Source organism: Platichthys flesus, chromosome 15 (genome assembly GCF_949316205.1).
Source record: "Platichthys flesus chromosome 15, fPlaFle2.1, whole genome shotgun sequence".
In the NCBI taxonomy this organism is placed as follows: Eukaryota; Metazoa; Chordata; class Actinopteri; order Pleuronectiformes; family Pleuronectidae; genus Platichthys; species Platichthys flesus.
This window is the reverse complement of record NC_084959.1, coordinates 12,404,961-12,426,479: the sequence shown is the minus strand read 5'-3', so window position 1 is coordinate 12,426,479 and position 21,519 is coordinate 12,404,961. Positions and strand designations below refer to the sequence as shown.

At 40.9% G+C, this 21,519-nt stretch overlaps 3 protein-coding genes across 3 annotated transcripts; all 3 read left to right on the top strand.

Annotated features, from left to right (window-relative positions):
- Nucleotides 1–131: 131 nt before the first annotated feature.
- Nucleotides 132–7,294, top strand: zdhhc20a (zinc finger DHHC-type palmitoyltransferase 20a). Its single transcript, XM_062405782.1, has 13 exons — nucleotides 132–260; nucleotides 1,676–1,702; nucleotides 1,834–1,928; nucleotides 2,266–2,386; nucleotides 3,249–3,318; nucleotides 3,851–3,883; nucleotides 4,040–4,160; nucleotides 4,571–4,703; nucleotides 4,790–4,916; nucleotides 5,294–5,380; nucleotides 5,473–5,555; nucleotides 5,678–5,724; nucleotides 5,821–7,294. Exons 1-12 carry the CDS (start codon nucleotides 143–145, stop codon nucleotides 5,719–5,721), a joined length of 1,059 nt encoding a protein of 352 aa, XP_062261766.1. The 5' UTR covers nucleotides 132–142; the 3' UTR covers nucleotides 5,722–5,724; nucleotides 5,821–7,294.
- A 1,662-nt stretch (nucleotides 7,295–8,956) lies between these two features.
- LOC133969362 (organic solute transporter subunit alpha-like) lies at nucleotides 8,957–13,169 on the top strand. Its single transcript, XM_062405783.1, has 8 exons — nucleotides 8,957–9,411; nucleotides 10,066–10,217; nucleotides 10,297–10,370; nucleotides 11,166–11,324; nucleotides 11,518–11,629; nucleotides 11,720–11,866; nucleotides 12,689–12,794; nucleotides 12,916–13,169. The coding sequence occupies exons 1-8, from the start codon at nucleotides 9,336–9,338 to the stop codon at nucleotides 13,059–13,061; spliced, it is 972 nt and encodes a 323-aa protein (XP_062261767.1). The 5' UTR covers nucleotides 8,957–9,335; the 3' UTR covers nucleotides 13,062–13,169.
- Nucleotides 13,170–15,218: 2,049 nt separating this feature from the next.
- Nucleotides 15,219–19,503, top strand: si:ch211-244c8.4 (mucin-2). Its single transcript, XM_062405781.1, has one exon. The coding sequence runs from the start codon at nucleotides 15,349–15,351 to the stop codon at nucleotides 18,526–18,528; it is 3,180 nt and encodes a 1,059-aa protein (XP_062261765.1). The 5' UTR covers nucleotides 15,219–15,348; the 3' UTR covers nucleotides 18,529–19,503.
- The last annotated feature ends 2,016 nt before the right edge of the window (nucleotides 19,504–21,519 follow it).

Genomic DNA, 21,519 nt, shown 5'->3' with positions numbered 1-21,519 from the left:
AATACAGTTCCTTAGTAAATGTACTTTTTGACGTTGCGCCTGACCAGAGGCTTCTGGGTGTTGTAGTTTCCGTGACTCCGTCCTTTAAACCCGTTGCTGTGACGTCGCGCTCAGTTTGTGTCCTCCTGCACTCGGATTAAAGATGGCGCCCTCTCATGCGCTGAGGTGCTGCAGACGGGCTCTGAACTGGCTACCTGTCCTGTTTGTTAACCTGGTCATCGGCTGGTCCTACTACGCCTACGTGGTGGAGCTGTGTGTGTGTGAGTAGCGTCACTTTCCTCCGTGTTTACCTCGTGTTGACAGCTTCAGGGCGGCTTTGTCAAGTTTGACCGGCGAGCGAGGCTTAACTCGGGCTTTGAAACCTCAGTTTATCACAGTTTGACACTTCACATGCGTCCGTGCTTTCACCTCAGCTGCACAAGTATCACTTTATCCTGACAAACTTTGATTTCTATTAGATTTACAGAATCTGGGAAGCCTTTTTAAATATAATAACTAGTTGGAAAGAACCAGGTGACATTAGAGCTGGGACGAATGTGGAACCGATTTGAAAAGAAACACTTCCTTATATGTTTTTGATGTTAAGATTTACAGTGAGTGATTTTATTGAAGCTATGCATCACAACCCTCGTGTCATAATTAGCTGACCAAACCCAGAGACCACTTATTTCTCTTGTTTGCACACTTGATAAAGATTTTGTTTAAGATTTGTATCCAAAGTTGTTGTCCTTTGATGTGTCTTTGATCTGCAGCTGGAATTCTGACACATTGAATGTATTTACTTTATGTATTTTCTATGCACAAGTTGACATTTAACAACTGGCAGTGACTGTAATTAGTTCAAACTGTGCAGTAGGGAACAAAAAGTTGCTTCAAGCTGTAAAATCCTAGGGTTAAATCGTAGGGTTGCAGTTATGATTTAATTATCTGACTTATTCACTGAAGATTTACTGCGGGCTGGAGAAGGAGGACGAGGGTTAAGACCTTTGAAGTCACATGCATTATTTAAGTCATAGCTGATACTAATACAAAGTAAGCGTCAAGTTAAAACTTGTAATAAAGCAGAAGCTTTTGTGTCTGTCAAAGTGGTTAAATATGTCAGGCTTTATTTCAGCTTCTTAAAATTCAAAAAGGCAAATGATTGATTCATAGGAAGAACTAATTATCACTATTTTTCAATCAAATCATTTATTATTCTTCTCAAAATACAATAATCAATCAGCAGTGGACGGATGAGAGTTCCTACTTTTGTCTTATTATCAAATGTGATCAAAGTGTACATGCACATTTATTTGAACTAAGTCGGAACATCAGAAGCTCAGAGTGCTGTATGTATTATTCAGCAGATAGATATTGATCATGCATCGTTATCCACGCACTCACAGTGGTTTCTTTTTACAGGGAGGTGGAAACTGTACAATTACCAGTGTGTAGATAGTCGTGCTGAAGATATGTGTGTTTCCAAGCTTCTGTGGTCAGGACAGGGACATCCCTGCTGCTTTAACAAAGCTCTCTGTTATGGGTGGGTCACTGCTGGCCGTGCCAGGCTGCTGCCACATGTTGTGAGAAAGAGAAAGTGTGTGTGGTGTGGTGGTGGGGGGGATGTGTAGTCATGCATTCTTAGAGCATTCGATCCTGCTCACTAATAGATTGTATGTTTCTGTGCCTTGTGTAGATACAATCCCAAACAATGCAGAACGAAGTAAGTGACACAGCAGCACATGGTTCATTGTATCAATTCACATTACATACTAATTCACAGTTAATGCTGTAATTACTTATCATAGGAGAAATAACTGCTACAAATCAAACCTTTTCTTTCCCTCTCAACAGTCAGCTATTTGGTCTTCTTTCACATTTTCCTCACCATGTTCATATGGTCCTACTGGAAAACGATCTGGTCCCAACCAGCCAGCCCCTCAAAAGCAGTAAGCCAAAATAATAAAAAATAACCTTTTTCAATATGCATGTCTTCATGTTCAGAATGTGGGAATTTTTAAATACTCTTTGCAGCTCTTTAAGTAACGGTTAACTATGTGTTTAGCCTGACATCACCTGATATGAGCCCTTTTTCTTTATAGATATTTATAATAAAGTTGATGGTTAAACTGTACAATGTCAAGCCTCCATATGTGAACGTTATATTTTCCTCGTCACTTGCAAAGATTTCAAGTGAGCGGGAGTCAAACGTCCCCCTCTGATATATTCCTGTATGTGTGAAAGTGCTTTCTCTGACTCTCCGGCCTTCTTTTCTCTTCCTGGCAGTTTGGCCTCCCCAGAGCAGAGAAGGAAATGTACGAGAGGGAGGAGCAAGCCGAGAAGCAGCAAGAGGTCCTGAAGAAAGTGGCGAGGGGTTTACCTGTGTACACGCGCACGGCGGGGGGAGGTGAGGCGGCAAAAACTCGGCCTGTGTTCTCTTCACTCTTTTAATGACCTCTAATTTTGCCCCAAGCAAAGTGGAAATAACGAAGAGACACTGTCCTCATTGTTGAGCTGATATCTGTGACATCAGCAGCGCAATCGAACTTGTGTAAATGCGTGTCACAGTGTCTCTTCCGCTTTGGTTTGTGTTGCAACACTGTGTATGTGTCGAAAACAACGTGATTCTCTGAGGTGTTGTTCCTCTGCTGATGTGAGCTGCATCGACCTCGTCTGTGTCTATGGAACCGTGGGTACCAGGAGGATTCATTTGTCTCAGGTGCAACTCCGTGTCTCTGCAGACCTCAACTGTCTCCTCATCCACATCCATGATGTCACCAGGGACGATTTAAAGCGACACCCGAAATAAAGTCCTCATATTTGATTCACACAGAAAATGTTTCATCTAAAGTCTCCTAAGGGTTCCATTTAAAGAAAGCAGCTCAAATTTTTATTTTGCTTAAATATCGCCTGCCTCACAAACACTTTGATATTAGAGCTGTGTGTGTGTGTGATCCTAGTTTTTCTCTCATTGTGGGGACCTTAATCCATTACATCACATTAAGGGCCTTGTCTTCCAACTTGTACAGATATCTATGTGAGGACCATGAGCCAATGACTCACCGAGTGAGGACATTTTGGTCATTAACTTTCTGACCCACTTTTGAAGGGCTGTTTGAGGTTATTATTATTAGGCATTTAGTTGTGAGGGTAAAGGTTAGGCCCTGGGAATGCATTATGACAATGGGTGTCCTCACCATGACAGAAGTACGAGGTTTTCAGTTACACAGAGGCCCTTTCATAATTCAGTTTTCTTTTTCTCTAAATAGCCGTCCGATACTGTGACATCTGCCAGGTAATCAAACCTGACCGCTGCCATCATTGCTCCACCTGTGAAATGTGAGTGTTTTCACAGTTTACTCTCTATAACGGCTTTTAAATGCATTTTTCAGGATAAGTTTTTCTCAAATGAGCTGAGCGGGGTATGTGCTTCTTTATACTTTCCTCTTTCCCTCTTCTTTATACTTTCCCAAACAACCAAATGTGATTATTTCTGGAGGGGAAGCTTCAATTGATAAGAACCTTGAGCTTTTTCAGTCACAACTTAATACAAAGAGGGTTTTGCCAGTGTTTACACTTTCTTCTGACGCTACTACTACGACCTGCATTCTCTGGTAACAGAAAATTAAGAGAAGACAGAGGAGTGAAAGCAGATGTGTTGCTGTTGAGAAGATGGAGAATTTCTTCTTAAATAATTTTAATTTACGCTGCAAATAGTGGTTTTAAATACATTTTAAATAGAAAATCAGCATAGATGAGTTGAGATTTATTTTTAAAAGATGAACTCTGTAAATCATAATTATGAACATTTAGACATTTACTTGATTTGACTGATTCAATGTTGGTTTTTTCCTTCTTTTAATTCCTCAAGGTGTGTGTTGAAAATGGACCATCACTGCCCCTGGTAGGTTTTCTAATTTTCACCATGAAGTATTTTCCATTACTTGCTCTGTTGTGCTAAAGAATATTTATCTGAACTTCAGTGTTTGTTTTATAGTAAAACTGAGAAAATATTGAGAGATTCAGTTTGTTTTACGTTTCCATCGTGTTTTTCTTTCAGGGTGAATAACTGTGTGGGATTCTCAAATTACAAGTTCTTTGTCTTGTTCTTGGCCTTCGCCTCGCTCTACTGTGTCGTAATATGTGCGACAGTCGTCAAGTATTTCCTCAAATTCTGGACTGTAAGTACAAAATCATCAACATTCAGCAGTTTGGGGTTCGAAAAACACCAGCATCAGATTCTTTTGAGCCTGGAAACAATTACATTTTGGGCCATAAAATGTAATATATAAATTATTAAATTGAATTTAAGTGTCACTGTCGTCATGTGATCGCTTTTCTGTGCACTCTCTTTAGCGTACTGCTTTGCATGAGACAATGACTCTTGTCATGTGGTCAACAGTGAAGGAGTTTATTGTGTAACTGCAAGAAAAAAATACAGTCAGAAAAGTAGTTAAACACAGTAACAGATAGTTCTACATGATTGGTCAGTTCCTGCAGTCAGCTGTGAAAATGGGAACAACAAAAATTCACAATCATGCAGAAGTTACAAGACTAAAACTTTTGTTCTGTTTTTTTTTCCTCTGCAAAGAATAAGCTACCTGACACGGGTGCCAAATTCCATATCTTGTTTCTGTTCGTCGTGGCGGCCGTGTTCTTTATCAGCATCTCGTCACTTCTCAGCTACCATCTGTGGCTCGTGGGAAAGAACCGGACCACTATAGGTAACTATACATGAATATATCATTTAACTGCTGCTTCTGTGCTTTGGTGGTCACCGCTGACTGTGTTTTGAAAAATATATTTTCAGAGGCTTTCAGGGCTCCTTTCTTTGCAAATGGTCCGGATAAAAATGGGTTTTCACTCGGGCATAGCAGAAATGTAGCTGAGGTGTTTGGAGACCAAGCAAAGTACTGGATTTGTCCCATTTTCTCAAGGTGAGTGTGCTTTGGCCTGATGTAGCTCCAGTCACGTTAGACACCACAATGATGCAAACTGATAGGCAGCACTAATGTAAGTCCGCACTGTGCTTAAGGCTGAGGAGCTGTAATCAGACATGAACGCGGAACATGTCCCTATTCTGGATCATTCAGGCGACTGGTGGTTGCCTTGTTTGCTATGAATTTTCCTGCTGTATCGTCACATGGGCTCTCTCTGACATTTTATCAAAATTCAACTTCGGTGCGTGAATGAAAGCAACTTTATACATGTCATCCTCAGCGCTGAAGCTACTTTAATGGAGTGCAGAAAATAAGGTGTATTTAAACCAATCCAGTTCCAATGTGTTCACTTTGTCTTACTTGTCTTTTACCAGTCTGGGAGATGGACAATCCTTTGTTACCAGGTTGGTTCAGATAGATCCTGAACAAGCGAAAGGTGTCCTCCAGCAAAATGGAAAAAGGCTAGTGTTTTTTTTCCTGTTTAAATTTTTTTGTTTAATCTGCTTCCATCCGGGTTTATTTGTATTAATCTATAATGTGATTTGAATTACAGCCCTGCTGATAGGATGGAGACTGCTGATCGTGTGCATAGTAACAATATACAGCACACGGTGGACGACAGCAAAGAGACCGTTGGTGTGTTGCTGACTGACTTCTGACATTTTCAGTTTTTTGTCATTAAAACTTGTATGTCAAGTATTTTTGGTGTTAAATTATCTGCTCAAAATTAAACCTCTCCTGTCATTGTTTCGCTTCAGACGGAGCCCTCAAAGACTCAGTGACAGTGGAGATTGAGCCATAGCAGGTACGTACACATGATATAAATACCGTAGTTTCCCTGGTTTGTCAGGTAAAACCCAGGTGACCGTGTTTATTTGTACATTGCTGGCTGTCGCTGCAGGTCACACCTCTTCAGAGCGCTCATCAACTGTGATGCCTTAAATCGGGGGCATCAGCACCTCATTAGGATCCGTCCTCCACCCTCATTTGGAGTCTGTGCAGCCTCAAGCCGCATGTTCTCATGGATCATCACACATCCACTGTGCTTCAAACAATATTGTCTTCATGTCAGCTGAGACAATTCAGGGACCACGTGGACGCCACCATGAGGTGATACAGAGGTTTGGTCTTTGTTTTGAGCCAAAGATAAACAGTTTTTATTATTGCATCTGAGAAACTCTGGGACCTGACCAGAGTTTTTTGTTCCCTGAGCCACTGTACAGAATGTTGGCATTTATCGCCATGGATTACTCACAGTACATATTCCAACATGACTTATCCTTTTGTCAGTATTAATCACGACTAAGCCTTGAATCTGGTGATGTTCGATGGGGAGTAGTGGCACCAGCTAAAGCGAGATTTGTATAACTCACTCAGAATGGTGAGAAATTTAATACTGTTGATAAAGTGTATGATATAATGTCTCATCAGTTTTTAACTCCAAGCACAGTGCAATTAAGACCAGTCGTCAATTATCATAGGGTCTAATTTAGTTCACAATTGAAATGATCAAAACATTTTAAATGTCTTTCTGTTTACACTTTTGTATTATTTTTGCATTTCAAGTTTTATATGATAAATGTGCAGGTGTAGAAACTTCAAGTACGAGGACCAAAATCCAGTTAAGCTGCAGTTTAAGCTGTTTCTGATTCCAAATATTTGCACAACCAATAGATCAACTACTCTTTAATGTTGCCCTATAATAATAATACTATAATTATCAATTGTATTGCCATTTTTCATTGTACCATAAATACTTGTTATTTATTTGTTATCAAGCTTTTATAAATTATTGTCTTATCATGTGTATTGATTTTATTTATATGTATTTATTTCCTTAAAAAAAACTCATGATCGATCCTTTGTTTTGTGTTTGTGTAAAATGAATCATTCTTGTGTGTCAATGCCAAGGATAATGAGTTGAGTCTACTGTTCCAGTTTGAGAATAAGATTTATTTGAAGGCAAAGAGCACAAAATGAGCCCATGTTTAAAGGTAATGTCAGAACGGTCAGAGGAGTTTGCTCCCCTGCGTCCATGAGCACAAACTAGGATTGATTACGTGGACTTAATTTAAGGCTGAGGACATAAATGCTCCTCTCTGTCCTCTCCTGGCAGCTCCGTCATGACATTATGTTGCTTTTAGTAGAAATGATGCTCAGCATGGATTGGGATTAAGAGTTTCAGTAGAGAGTACCATGTGTTGTTATATTCCTGAGTGAGTGATCGCCCATGTGAATGTACTCATGGCAGTTTAATGACTAATTTCACTGATCAACTTGGATAAACACACCCAGAGGCATCTATACTAAGACCATTATTCATGCAGGGTGATTTGAATTCTTCTGTATTAATAAATTTAAGAAACTAAAAAGTTTGGTTCTTCGGGTTGTCTGTCTGTCCCATTGTGGTGAGCACAATATATTGAGAACGCCTTGAGGACATTGCTTCAAATCCGATACAAATGTTCAGTTGAAACAAATGTAATGAGACTTTGCAGATGTTTGTCATATCAGCTTAAACTATAGGCTTGTCCATTTTCTAGTCAAGACATTTGTTTTTGATGCAAATTGTTTTTGCCTGAGCAATGCCAGAAAATTCCAATCCTTGTGTTTTGACTATGGTTTTATCAGCCGGAAGTCAATTTTCCTCATTAACTATTGGGTGGATGCCTGAAATTTGTCAACAACATCTATGTTTCCTTCAGGGTAAATTGTGAATTTCCATTATTTGTCCAGTACTTGGGTTTATGATGCGCTAAACCCCTACAAAAACTTTTCATTACCATGAGCTTGCTTGCCAGCATTAGCATTTTTGCACAATTTACATAGACACCATTGTGTCCATAAGTACAGTGACAAAGAGCCACTAGCATGACTGTAGACTTTGTCTTATCAAAGAACAGTGACTGGGATTTTCACAGAAACTCTAAATAAAGTGGTGTGTGTTCCATTGTGAAAGAATTTAAGAGATGCCAAGTGAGGAACGTGTGGATCAGTTCTCAGATCCAAGTAAAGTTAAATATTAAATCCATCATGGATTTATAGTCCTTAGATGTGGAGTGATGATCATGTACAGATTTATAAGCACATTTATTTCACAAGAATTAACTGACTCAAGGCAACTCTTCACTTTCTCAAGCTCATTAAAGGTTGAACCTTGCTGATAAGCTCGAACGAGTGTTTGTCATGAAACAAGCTGACTAACACAATGAGGTGGGAACCACACAGAGGTGAGTGACCACAGTGTCGTTCACCTCTTCAGGACCGGAAACAGATAAAAGCTGAATGAGGGTCAACACTCATGCTTTGCATCGGGAAAAGTAAATCCATTAAGGCTTTACATGTTAGGACTGGGAGAAACAATATCAATAATCTATGCAACATAATTTTAACCAGTAGCAATATAATAAGGGGCTCAATATATATCGATATAATACCTACGCATTGTGGCACAGTAAGAAGTTACAACACATAATCGATCATCTTCAGAGTTAAAGAACCACAGCCTTTAATCAGGAGCAAAAATCTGACTTTAACCTGTAAATAAATAATAATGTGACATTCATTTTGATAATAGTCATGATCGGCTCTCATGAACTATTTAAATGTTTTGCCATTTGGCTCTCTGTACTTTTGATGTAAAATTTAGGTCAAAACATTTGAGCTGACAATAATAAACACAGCCAGTCTGCTATAATGTCTTTTTCTTTTGCCTCTTTGTCAAACTTGCTGACATGTTGCTATATCATTGGATTATTTCCAATAATCCAATGGTTATTTTCTACTGAAATAAACAGGTTTCCTTTCTCTTTCCTTAGCTTGCATAAGAGTGCTGGCGCAGCAAACTGTTTTTAATAATTAATTTTGCCTCAGTCATTAGTAATATCCTGAGCCTTTGAACTGTGGGACACAAAACGACAAAATATTAACCAACAAAAACAAAATTATTTCATCTAATTAAACAGAAGTACTTTATATGTACTCAAGGCACTTATCATTTTTTATCTTTATAAGCTTTCATTTTTAGTGGAAGGAATTTAATACGCCTTGTCAAAGTTCACGTATGTTGACGCACACACTGAGTTTCATTGACCTCGGAGTGATTTTAATAGCTGTGACTGTCGCCTGTGAATGAATGAGAGACAGTTAAATATATATGGAGGAGTTCTCATAAACGTTTAAGCTCTGAACCTGTCCTTCTTACTCCATTCCTTAAAAGTTACTTAAGGGCTAAAGTACACTCGCTGTCTGCCGCAAATCTCTGCTGGACACAGCAATGTAAAGAGGAAACCCGTTTACCTTGTTTTGTTTTAACTACTACAACCCACTACTTTTTTTGTAGTAAGTGGTTGATTAGATTTTTCTAGACCCTTTGTTTTAAACTTTAGTCTTTTGGAGAATTCGTACCTGCAAACCATGGAGGAAGCTCTCAACCGCACCATTGACCCAGCATGTTTACAAGAGCCTCCGCAGGCGATTGACGTGATAAACCGTAAGTGACCCACATCTCTACATTCAGCTCCCTGATAACGTTACCTTAATGCTGATAATAATAATTTTGTTAAATTACTAATTATTTGTGCAGCAGCTTCCATTCAAGAAATTCCTCCCAAAGTGCTTTAAAACTGAGAAATGACATGATGCTTTGTGAAATGCTTTAATGCAAAAATGTATGTGAAACAAGATAGAGAATAAATAAATCCCATTTGAAATAATACAAAATTGATTATTTAACAAGATTTCCAGGTTCAATTAGAATTGCAGTTACATCCTCATCTATTTATTTTCTGTCAAAAGACAGGAAGTCGTGGAGAGTGTTGATGCCCAGTTGTGACAGTGTCATCTGCAAACATGGAAACATACAATGTGCTCTGGAATGATGTCACCGAGGGGCAGCTTGTAGTTTTCCTTATCAGCCCCGTACTACGGTGCTCAGGGCAGCTCACTCTGTTTATCTCTGTGTCTGGAAGTCTTTAACGTACCGTGTGATATTAGTTTCTGCTTTTAGCATTTATCAGCCTCTTGTTAAGAAAATATCAGTGTTCATCAGTACTCAATCAATGTTATAAAGTTGTTGACTGTTATCACAACAATGTACCTTTTCAGCTCGGAGGAAAACTCTGCTTTCTTTTTTATTTGTCCTCAGAGCTCGATAAATTTGGATTTTGTCTGTACGGCATCCTCACCCTCATGTCCTGCATCTCCCTGCTGCTGTACCTTGAGCAGTGCATCTATATTTATAAAGAACTGCCCTACCCCAAGAAGACAACCATCATCTGGATAAATGGTGCAGCACCAGTGAGTGGGTGGGAAGGCTTCACAATATGAAATCTCAAAATACTATATCAACAGTAAACTTAAAGATTTGTTTTTTTAGGTCATTGCTACCATGGCGTGTTTCGGGATGTGGATCCCCAGGGCAGTCATGTTCACAGACATGACGTCAAACTGGTATGTTTTCTCTACACGGACTAAATTGGTAGACATGGCAAAATACGTTTAAGGGTTTTTTTCATTAAAATTTCTAAAAAGTTGAAATATGATATTTGTTTTTTTTTTATCTTAAGACTTTAAGACTAGAATGGCAATCAATAAAGTGCCTTGTTCCGCCAATGTCGCCATATTAAACTACATTTAGATTAGTCAGATCTGTATTAAACTTTTGGATCCACACCAAGATTGAATGCTTTCTTTCCTTAATCTGTCCTGTAGTGTTTGCGTATTCCTGCTAATAAACAATCCAACCAACAAACAGTCAGGGGCGAAAACATAACCTCCTTGCTGGAGGTAATAAACGATAATGTAATGAACTGTATTATCTTGTAAAACTAAAACATGGTTAACTATCGTTTTGGCCAAAGACTTCAAGGTTCCCATCCTTCTGACCCTGGAGACACAGTAATACTACTATAAGTAAGGTGTTTGCACAGTTTAACCACCCGATGACTCATTACATGCAAAGATCAAAGATCATCTCCACCCAACATGTGCTCAACTTTACTAAATGACAGGAAATCTCCTCTGTATACAATGTTACATTTTATGTTCCCTGACTGTGACTCGTGTAAACTGCATGGATCCAATATGTTCAGGAGCTGGATCGAAAATCCGTTGACATCTTGAATTTTTCCTCTCATGTCATGAGTCGATGTGATAATAAATGAATTAATGACATATGGAATCGGACGCTTTCCTTTTTCAGGGAAGCACAAATACGCCACCACAGACCTCTCTTCCTCTCTCTAGTTATTTTGCAGTGGTCGTGTACAAAGTCCTGGTGCTGATGATCGAGGAGTACGGCGGCACTGATCTTTTTCTGAAGAGGTTTTCTGGTGAAACCTTCAAGATCAGCGTGGGACCCTGCTGCTGCTGCTGTCTCTGTTTACCACGTGTACCCATGTCACGGTATTTATACAGATACTCTCTAGTTATTGGAGCCAGATCAGTGAAAATCTAAGTCTGTGTTCCTGAATTGAAATTGATTTGGCAACTAAATCCCACTCTCTTATCTATATCCTTCTTCCTATATTGACTAGACATTGTCTTAGGGTTATATTCACATCTAAAAGGCGATCTTTCTTTGGTTGGGATCATTCAGGCGAATGTTATTCCTGCTGAAGGTGGCTGCTCTTCAGTATGCAATCCTAAAGACAGTGCTCTCTGTCCTCTCCATAATACTGTGGACAAACGGCAACTTTGACCTCTCTGATGTAAGTGTAATCTGGCTACACACACACACACAGAATAAAAAATAAACAAGCATAGCATAAAATGTAAGTATTTCTTTGCTTCTTTTTCAGCTGGAGATCACAGGCACAGCTATCTGGATCAACCCGTTCATTGGCGTTCTCACAATAACGTCCCTCTGGCCTGTTGGCATCATCTTCATGAACACTAACAGTAATCTACGCAAGATCAAAATCATACCCAAGTATGCCATGTACCAAGTGAGTCAAGCAATTGTATTTATCCAGCATTTATTCTAAAACCTCTTTATACTACAGATTAAACTTTACTAAGGCCCAACAGTCCTCTTATGAAACCACATCTAAATCCGCTAGATCGGCATTTTTTTTTCTGCACCAAATTGCCTAACTAAATGTCTCGGGAACTTTATTTCAGATTTGTGCCAAAACATTTCTTGGCCCATGTCCCATCCTTTGACAAAATTTCATGGAACAAAATAAAAGAACCAACAACAGCCAATGGAACTTAGTAGAGCATGTACCTCCAATCAAGCTGCACTAAATTTCACAAAAACATAGATATCAGTTCCCTAAATCTGCCTGATTGTGTTCATCAAGATCCACAAATTATCGGAAAATTATGAAAAGTTTGAAAAACACCCTGTCCTGCAATGTTAAAGAAAGTGAATTATTTTCTTACGCTACACAATGTTACATGAAAACATAATGTTACATAACCCTAACCCTAACCCAACAAACAAATGGACAGGGTTTGAAAACACATCCTCCTTTGTGGAGGGACATATGAAACTAGATTACAGGATATCCTCTTCCACAACTAAAACTTTCTTCCCTTTTAACATTTCTGTACAAAGTAAAAGAGAAAGAGTGACAGGGACTATGGGAAAGGTGTTTCAAACTAGAACACAATCACTGCAAATATCCACCAAAGTGTGATTTCTTTGTCTGGTGGCAGAATATGAAATCCAACAGGAAATAACTGATAAGCAGGGTGACTACACGGTGTAACTTTATCTGCATGTCTACTGTATCTAACTGATCAGGAATTGTTTTGCTTCTCAGCTAATACTTGTGTTGAGTCAGCTGCAGACGTCAATCATTAACATCCTGGCCTTGAATGGAACCATCCCGTGTTCCCCTCCCTTCTCTTCTACGGCTTGGGGATCGAGTAAGAATAAAACAATCTGTGAATGTCTCTCTGCATCCGCTGCTGGCGGGTGAAGTGAAAAGAAAATAAATATTTATTTATTTGATCTCTTCCTCTCTCTCCCCTTCCCTCTGCCCTGCAGTGCTGAGTCAGCAGATCATGATCATGGAGATGTTCATAATCACTCTGGTCACTCGGTGTTTGTACCGTCGCACATATGACCCACTTCCCACTGAGGCGCATGACGAAGACCACAAGGAAATGAAGCTCGTGGAGCATGATGTCTAAGAAAGGACACGGATTTTAGTTAAGAGACCATTAAACAGTCAAACTGGAAACCGAGTCTGAATCTGAGTCTTTTATTTTGACATGACAATAAAACATTTTGGATATGTGACCTGATTTTGAAAATGTGCCCTAATTTGCATATTATTTGGGGATGTAATCCTGAGTAGCATATTCATTTCATCATTGCAGATATCTATGATAACCTCTTGACCATTACTATCTAAAATGCAATCATGACTAGTTACAAAAGCAATTGCAGATAATCCTGTGTAATTTCTCCTTGTTACAGTTTTATATATGTGAAATTACATTCTTATTTATGTATATATTATTTAATTTTGACTAGTTCAAATAGATTTGTCAGATTGAGCAAGAATTAATTTATTCATATCATTAATGTAAGCACAACGGTGGATCTTATATGAACATTGAGACAAGTGACAATTGAATTGTTAATGATGAGAATCAAATTTAGAAATCATTGATTAGAATTGATTTTTTTTAAAATTACACTATCAATATGTCGGCTTGGTATTTTAATTAGTCTTATTGATATATACATTTGTTCTTGCTGCTCCTGTTACAATGTTAAAATACCACATTAGTGAACAATAGACCAAATCTCCTGCTCCTGTCTTAACACAGCCTGAATAAACAGCCGGATTTGTTCAAAGGTTGCTGACCCACTTACTCAGACTTATTTGGGCCAAGAAATACATGTGGATGAGGCAGCAGCTTTGTGCCATGCTTTGTTTCTAGAGGCATCACAAGAGGCCGCACTTGTTCGTCCAATGCTTTACAGCGATCAAGAGTTGCCTTTTCTTGACTGATGACTAATTTAAAAACACTCACAATGTCCTTAAATGCCAGAAAACAACACTCATATTACTAGAAACAAGCTTTATATTACTAATTAAAGGTCAGGCAGACAATCAAATAAATAGTTATGTATTTATGCATGGAATGGGTAAAAAGCTTAAAATAGTTGCACAAAATTTGATTTCTTTTTTGGTTAAAACTATTTTAAAATGAGTTATTTGCCATCATTCGTCAGTTCCTGTGAACATAAAGCAGGACATTAAAATAGAAACAAATAGAAACAAGTTGCACATGACTAGTTAGGATGTAATTGAATTCAACTGCCGAAGTGTTTATTCCAACAGAATGGAAAAACAATATGGCACATCAGGCCCTGAAGAGTGAAATTAATGACAATTTATAATGTTACGAGCACTACCTTGATTAAAGGATTCATTTGATATTCGAGTGCCCATTAAACAAAATTTTATTTCACAAAAGCTCATATGGTCATTAACACATCACGTTACTGGCTGTAGGATCATGAGAGGACTCATCAAAACTGCTACCCTTCTACTTTACAAAGCGAAATCCACTGATTCATTTACTGTTATGTAATTGTATCTCAATGGCTTCATTGTCTTCAGGACCGGTGTTGACTCCGCGAAGTTGTTCAAAAGGTGAAACAGCCTCAAACAACATCTTGATTTTATTATAGAAACAGCAGCGTTTCCCTTCACAGGATGCATTGTGGTTTTTTTTACATTTTAACTGAATTGCATTTAAAACGTTTATTTTTGTTAACTATAACACTGATAGTAACCTAATATATTGAAGGAGTAATAAGAAGAAGAATATGTAGGCTAACACTCTAGTGCCACTTTATGATAATAACTATATAAAAACTGTAGGTTTATGTTTTTTTTTACCAGACTGGCACGGGTTATTGTAGGTTGAGGTGAAAAAGTCAACGTGAAAATAAAAGTAATCTGTTCCACCAACAGATTAATATGCTGCATATAGACACACACTGCATTAATCTGGATGAGATAAAGCCAAATCATTTGGAATTCAAAATTTGGCAATATTAATGGAGTATTTGTCTTTGCTGTTTATGTAAACAGAGTCATTAGACACAGGGGAGGAAAGAGAGAGAGGCAGGGAAAGCGGTGGGTTGATGACAGCCCCTGGCTCTGCATTGCTGACGAAAGCTGCTTAGCTCCTCAGTTGCTATGGCAACCGGGGAGAGCAGCCAGACCAGAAAAACGAGGCAAAGGGGAGGGGCTTTCCAGGGAGAAATAGAGGAGAAAGGGCTGGATGGGAAAGATAGACGGAGAGAGGGAAACAGACAACCGATAAAGAAACACACGAGCAGCAGAGATTAAGCGAGGCTACGGACGAAGGAAATAAATGCCCTCTTCACTGGCTGGGGAATAAAAACCGCAGCTAGTGACTGGAGGATACAGAGAGGGGGGGAGGCAGAGAGAAGATGGATGTACAAACGGAAAACATGGACCCCCCGCCTGGTGAATCCCAGCCGAGTGGAAAAATCAGAAAAGGATTCAAGCTGTTTGGCAAACGCAAGCCAGGTAACATCTTTTCTATTCGAAGCAAAGGGGATGGAAACAACAAGTCACCTGTTAACAAGGGCAAAACCACAGATGGATTATCGGACACCGGTGCACCAGATATGGAGCCAGAGTCAGACAAGGAAAAAAGACAGGAGGTGAGTCAAGGAGAAAAGGAGCAAGACGAAGAGGAGCCGCTTGGTGAAGATGGCGTTATGGCTGCAGCAGCTGCTCGCGCCTCAATTTCTTCGATGAGCTCTGCCAAGTCCCTCAGCTTTCTGTCGTTGCTGAGGGGTGGCCGGAGAGGAATGGGGGACCGGCGGGTCCAAACGGTGTCCCAGCCGGTGGGTCGGCAACGTCGTGGGCTGAAGGGTCTCTTTGGCACTGTTAAGTTTCGCTCAAAAGATAAAGAGGAACAGGAGGATGCCCCTCCGAGTCCACTTCTCATGTTGTCCCGGGCCAACAGCGTGGAAATCATCAAGGAGGACCTCACCCTCACCCCCAAGTTCCAACCTCGATCTCTGGACAGCCCAGAGAGCGAGAGCTCCGAGCCCATCACAAGCGTGACAACACCGGGCAGGGAAGTCCCTTCCCCGTCAGAGACCATAACCCCCCAGCTGACAGCAGGGAATCTGAATAGAACTGATGAACTTGTCCCTCAACCACCCATGGTACCCGGTGAAAGCAGCCTGAGCTCCTTGCTGGCAGACATCTCATCTCTCCTGACCTTTGACTCTATCTCAGGGGGTGGTGACTTCATGGCTGACGTGGAGGCAGAGTGGGGGAAAGCCAGCAATGCCATCAGTGCAGCGGAGAGGGAAGTCACGCCATCATCGGCATCTTTCTTCTCCAAACCCACCATCTCTTCTCCAGTGACTTCTACCTTGGTCAGCACAGCTCCTACGGTAAAACCCTGTTTCCCCACAGCAGCATCCAGCCAATCCTTCAGTCCACTGACAAAGACAGCTCCATCCTCCTCACCCATTGCCAAGCCGAGCACAATCATCACAACATTGACCAAATCTTCCACTTTGACAACTCCCTCAGTCAAACTGAGCTCAGATTCTACTTGCGCCTCCAGCGTAACGATTAAATCAACTCCTACACCCACCGCAACAGAACTTTCAAAGACTCCTGTCACGTTTACAAGTCTTTCAGGTCAATTGATGTCTTCCTCTTCAATAACAGTTAAATCCATACAGAGCTCCACCACTGCTACAACCACAGCCCCTCTGAGCACCCCAGCTACTGTAGTCAAAGCTCCCTCAGCTAGTCCAAACCTTACCTCGACGGCTAGCAAATTGGCTTCAGAACTTGCAGTACCTTCTGCAACCGATTCAGTAAGTAAACCCACTCATGTAGCAACTCCGCCGCTCGCATCGGCTAAACCTCCACCAGTAAGGCATAGCCCTCCCACCCCTATTGCTTTCACCCAACCTCCACCTGCTAAAGTAGATTCAGCTAGTGGTCTGAATTGGCAAACTTCTACTTCCTACAAACCTTCCCTTCTAAGTTCCTCTGCAGGAGAAGCTAAAGCCCCAGTAGCAATATCAGCAACCTGTACTGTTACAACCAAACCCCCTTCTCCTCCTCCAGCTATCCTCTCCAAGATAACAACGGTTCCTACGTCAACTACAACCTCAGGCTTAGTGTCTATGGCCAGTTCTAAGCCTACAATCACCTCCAGCCCAATGGACCTAACTAAAACCCCTCCCTCCCTTGTTACTCTTCCAGATTATTGTCCTCCTTATGTCCCGAGTTTTATGACTAAAACTCAACCTAGCCCTGCATCTGTCCCAACTCCATCATCAAATTCTTTAGATAACATTCCTCCCACATCTAAACCCACTCCTGCACCGCTCTCTCTAGATAGTATGCCCCCTGCTCCCAAACTAACTCCAGCCCCTTCCACTCATGCTGTTGTTTGCACAGCATCCCCAACACCTCCTATTCTGGCTCAGATCTCTAAAGCTCCTCCTGCACCTGCTCAAATTCCGATTTCAGAGCTCCCTGCTCCTGCTCAGATCCCAATTACTGTATCAAAAGACCCTTCTGCTCAGATCCCAGTTTCTGTGTTCAAAGACCCTCCTGCTCAGATCCCAGTTTCTTTATTCAAAGACCCTCCTGCTCAGATCCCAGTTTCTGTAACAAAAGACTCTCCTGCTCAGATCCCAGTTTCTGTAACTAAAAACCCTCCTCCTCAGATCCCAGTTTCTTTATTTAAAGGCCCTCCTGCTCAGATCCCAGTTTCTGTATCTAAAGACCCTCCCGCTCAGATCCCAGTTTCTTTATTTAAAGACCCTCCTGCTCAGATCCCAGTTTCTGTAGCTAAAGACCCTCCCGCTCAGATACCTGTATCTGTATCTAAACCCCTCCTTTTGCCTGCTCAGATTCCTGTTTCTATATCTAAAGACCCTGGTCAGACCTTTCAAGCGAAAGCCTTTTCTGCTCCTTCCCCTGTTAGTCCTCTTCCCTCTGGCCCTGCGCCTTGGCAGAGTGAAGCCACAACATCTTCTAAGATGACAGGAAGTGGACAGGTATCACCAGATTGCCAACTGGTTAATCCAAGTAGCACAGGTATCCTGGGGGCCCAGACCAGGCCGTCCAAAACAGAAGAACTGCATAGTGAGTCTAGAACAAACCTCCAAGGCCCCTCCAGAGATAAGAAGAGCCCACAAGTGAAGGCATCAGTGCTCAGCAAAATACCTGTAGTTGGAGGGGGCAGAGCAGGCAAGCTACCTGTGCGGGAAAGCCAACATTTTGATGATGAAGCAAGCAGAGACCCACCTACTCCAGAATATGAGACACCCCATTTCAACTCACATGACGCAGCGAGAAGCATAGATAAAATGAGCGATATTGGGGCGAATGTTCCTGCTTTAAAACACACCCTGGAGGAGTATCAGCAGCCTCCTCAGCCAAAAGTTCTCACCAGTGTACAACGTGATTCAAAGATCCCTGTGAAGCACGGTGCAACTGCCTCCCAAATCCCTGTAGCTAAAGAACCCCCTCGTTCCAAGATACCTACGTCCAAGGTTCCTGTCCGCAGGGTTGGCAATAAACCTGCAGCTGCAGGAGGCAGCACCCAGACGAGAAGATAAACAATGGACCTAACCAACCAAGGATACCGATTAGGGCTTCGACTGCAATGTTTTTCCATTCAAACTACATGACCACCCTTTTTTAAATTTAATTTTTCTATACTGTAATTCTTGGCTTGCCATCTCTTTGCTTCACAACATCGAAAGCAGCAGTAACATAATCAAGGAAGCGGACAGCACTCAAGCACAAAACATCACCACAGGGAGCTCAGGCAGCAAGCCTGGCTCATTGGTTCTGAGCCAAATGGACATGCACTCAGGAAAGGTTCAGGGTCACACCTGGACACGCAGCAGCTTTGGCAAATAAGGATAAGCAAGATAAAAGATCTTCTGGGAACAGTCACACACACATCACATGGGCGAGTGCCTTTCTATGGGTGCTTTTCCTACAGACTCTCAGAATTTGTCCAGTCTTTTCTACAGTACTTTTAACTTTTGTTACTCCCACTTTTTGTAGGAACTGTCAAATGTTTTTTGTCTTTTCTTTCCAGCAAGTCTCTTTGATAACAACCAGACCCTTTAGCTTTTATTTATGTCAGGGGAAGAACAGCAAGAGCTCTATAAATAAATGCAGCGACCAAATTTACATTCCACACCTACCCCTGGATGTTATGTAGCAGAAAACGTGCCATTCTTTTTTTTGCACAAGATGTCGAAATGTACAGCGCTTTTGTGTCAGCCTGCTGATATGTAACTTGGATCAGATCTCACTGTGAACTATGGGAGAGACTGTGGTTGGAGGGAGGAGAGTCGGAAATATCTCTCAGCATAACGGACAGGAGCCATTATGAATGGCACTGCTGAAAGAGACAGAGAGGATGCTGGGATGAGATCTCCAGCTCGAAAAACTGACACATCCATATCCTTATCCAGCTTATACTATAAGATGAGAACAATATCTGTGTGTACAGTCTCATCTATGTTGTTCTGTTTACTATTTAATCAATAAAACAATACGAGTACTTTGCGAAATGAGATCTGTTTAAGTTGTGAATTATATCCTGTATTTTAACAATGTGCATGTTCGCAGTCAGATAAGAGATGTGATAGAAAACAATTTACTAGCTCTGGTTTGAGTAGGAAGTTACATCACTCTGTCGTCTAGAGAAATGTTAAGGACCAGAGAGAATAGAAATGACAAACAGTTTATATTTCTGCAGACAGATTCCCAGTGAGGCTCAGCATCTTACTACAGCCTGGGCACAGAGTGCCCTCATAGGAACATCACTACGGCATTATTCGCACTCCAAGTTCACTGACCTGGAAAGAGAGCAGATGAATGTCAGCAGAGCGCCAATCAGCTGCGAGGGAAAACGCTTAACATGCATACCTTATTATCAGGAAAATGGTCAGGGAATGTGTGTCATTGCTATTCTTAGTGTGAAACGCACTCATCGCATGTGATGAACAATTCCCCTCGGACTGAGTGGATCGTTTGATTTGGACATTTAGATCAAGCTCGATAACATTGTGGACAAAATGTGAACCATAGAGACTGTGGATGATGTTGCCAAAACACAGAGCAAGTAGAACAACATTTAAAGCAACACTAATAGCTACTAGGGGGGAGCTGAGAACCTCAGATTAAGGACAGGAAGCTGGTCTCAGTCATGGGGTTAGAAGAGTCTGGGAAGAAGTTAAGGACAAAAGGTGATTTTTATTTTCTTTACAAAAAAAATAGCACTGCGGAGGTGACACATAAAGACCTCTCTATACTTGAAGCCAGAGGCTGTGAGCTGTGAAGAGAAGACCATCATTTAGCAGAGGAAAAACACGAGGATTGGACCACATCAGGTGCTGATAAAGACTACAGAGGGCCAAACCATCTCCCTCAGAAAAGAACAGTTTGACCCCCAGGCTGCGACAACAGCAACACATGGTTGTCTTTTGGTAACACCTGTGATTCGGGGTGAAAAAGTGGCCTAAAGAGCATGCAGATAGATAATCACGCCTGTTTGGGCAGAGATCAGGCTGCTTATGGGGCCTCGCATTGAGTGATAAATTACAGTATGCCCTTTTTACAGGAAACCATCGCTACGAATGATTCCTGCCATTTTAAAAAGGGAAATGAAACCGGCACAATCAGTGAATGCTGCCTTTTGTCCACGTTCACATTCACATGATTTTCCCAGCAATGTGGCTTTCATGCTTGTAAGTGATAGTGACAACAGCCTTAAGTGAAGTCTAACCAGGGAACATGTGGGATTTAACTTCAGAGTTATATTGCATAACAGGTCTAAGTCTGTTTAGAGGTTGTTTGTGTGTTTCCCTGCAAACACAGTGGCTCTGTCTTGAAAAAGAGGCCACACATAGTTACACATTATGGTTTTCACAGCACCCATAATGCACTGAGGCCACCCCAGTTTTCTGTGATCTGTGCGTGTTTATGTCTGCTTCAGCCTCTGGAGAGACGATCTGCCTCTTTAGAACCTAATTTAGCATGCTGCGTTCTAGTGTTTCCATGCCAACCCCACTAGGTCAACCAATCGAAGGCTGCCAGTTTGTGGAGGAGGAGTTTAGGAGCATGAGTGCACTAATGAGCACAAGCACGATATACATGCTAATAAGACATCCAGTCATGAGTTCACACACAGTTTTAAAGTGAATCACTGAGTTGTCACATTTTCATGTATCATTATGCTTCACTGTAATTTTGAGACATATTTAGCAGGTTATTATATTTTCTATATTTTGTTTCAATATTTGTATTGCATTGACCAGCAATTTATTGAAGCAAAGGTTTTCAAGCTCTGTACAAACATACGTTTTTGAGGCAGTTTTTTACTAAATTTAAATGGTGATAGTGTTCTTTTAACTACTGAAGTGCAGCAGAAACAATAAGACGGTTTTGTTTATTTATGAGTTGCTTGACAGAAAACTGACTGATAAATGGTTTGTATTGATATAGAGTTTTCTGGTCTTGATGACCACTCAAAGCGATTTACAGTACAGATTTTGCCATTCAACCATTCATCCATACATTCATATTCA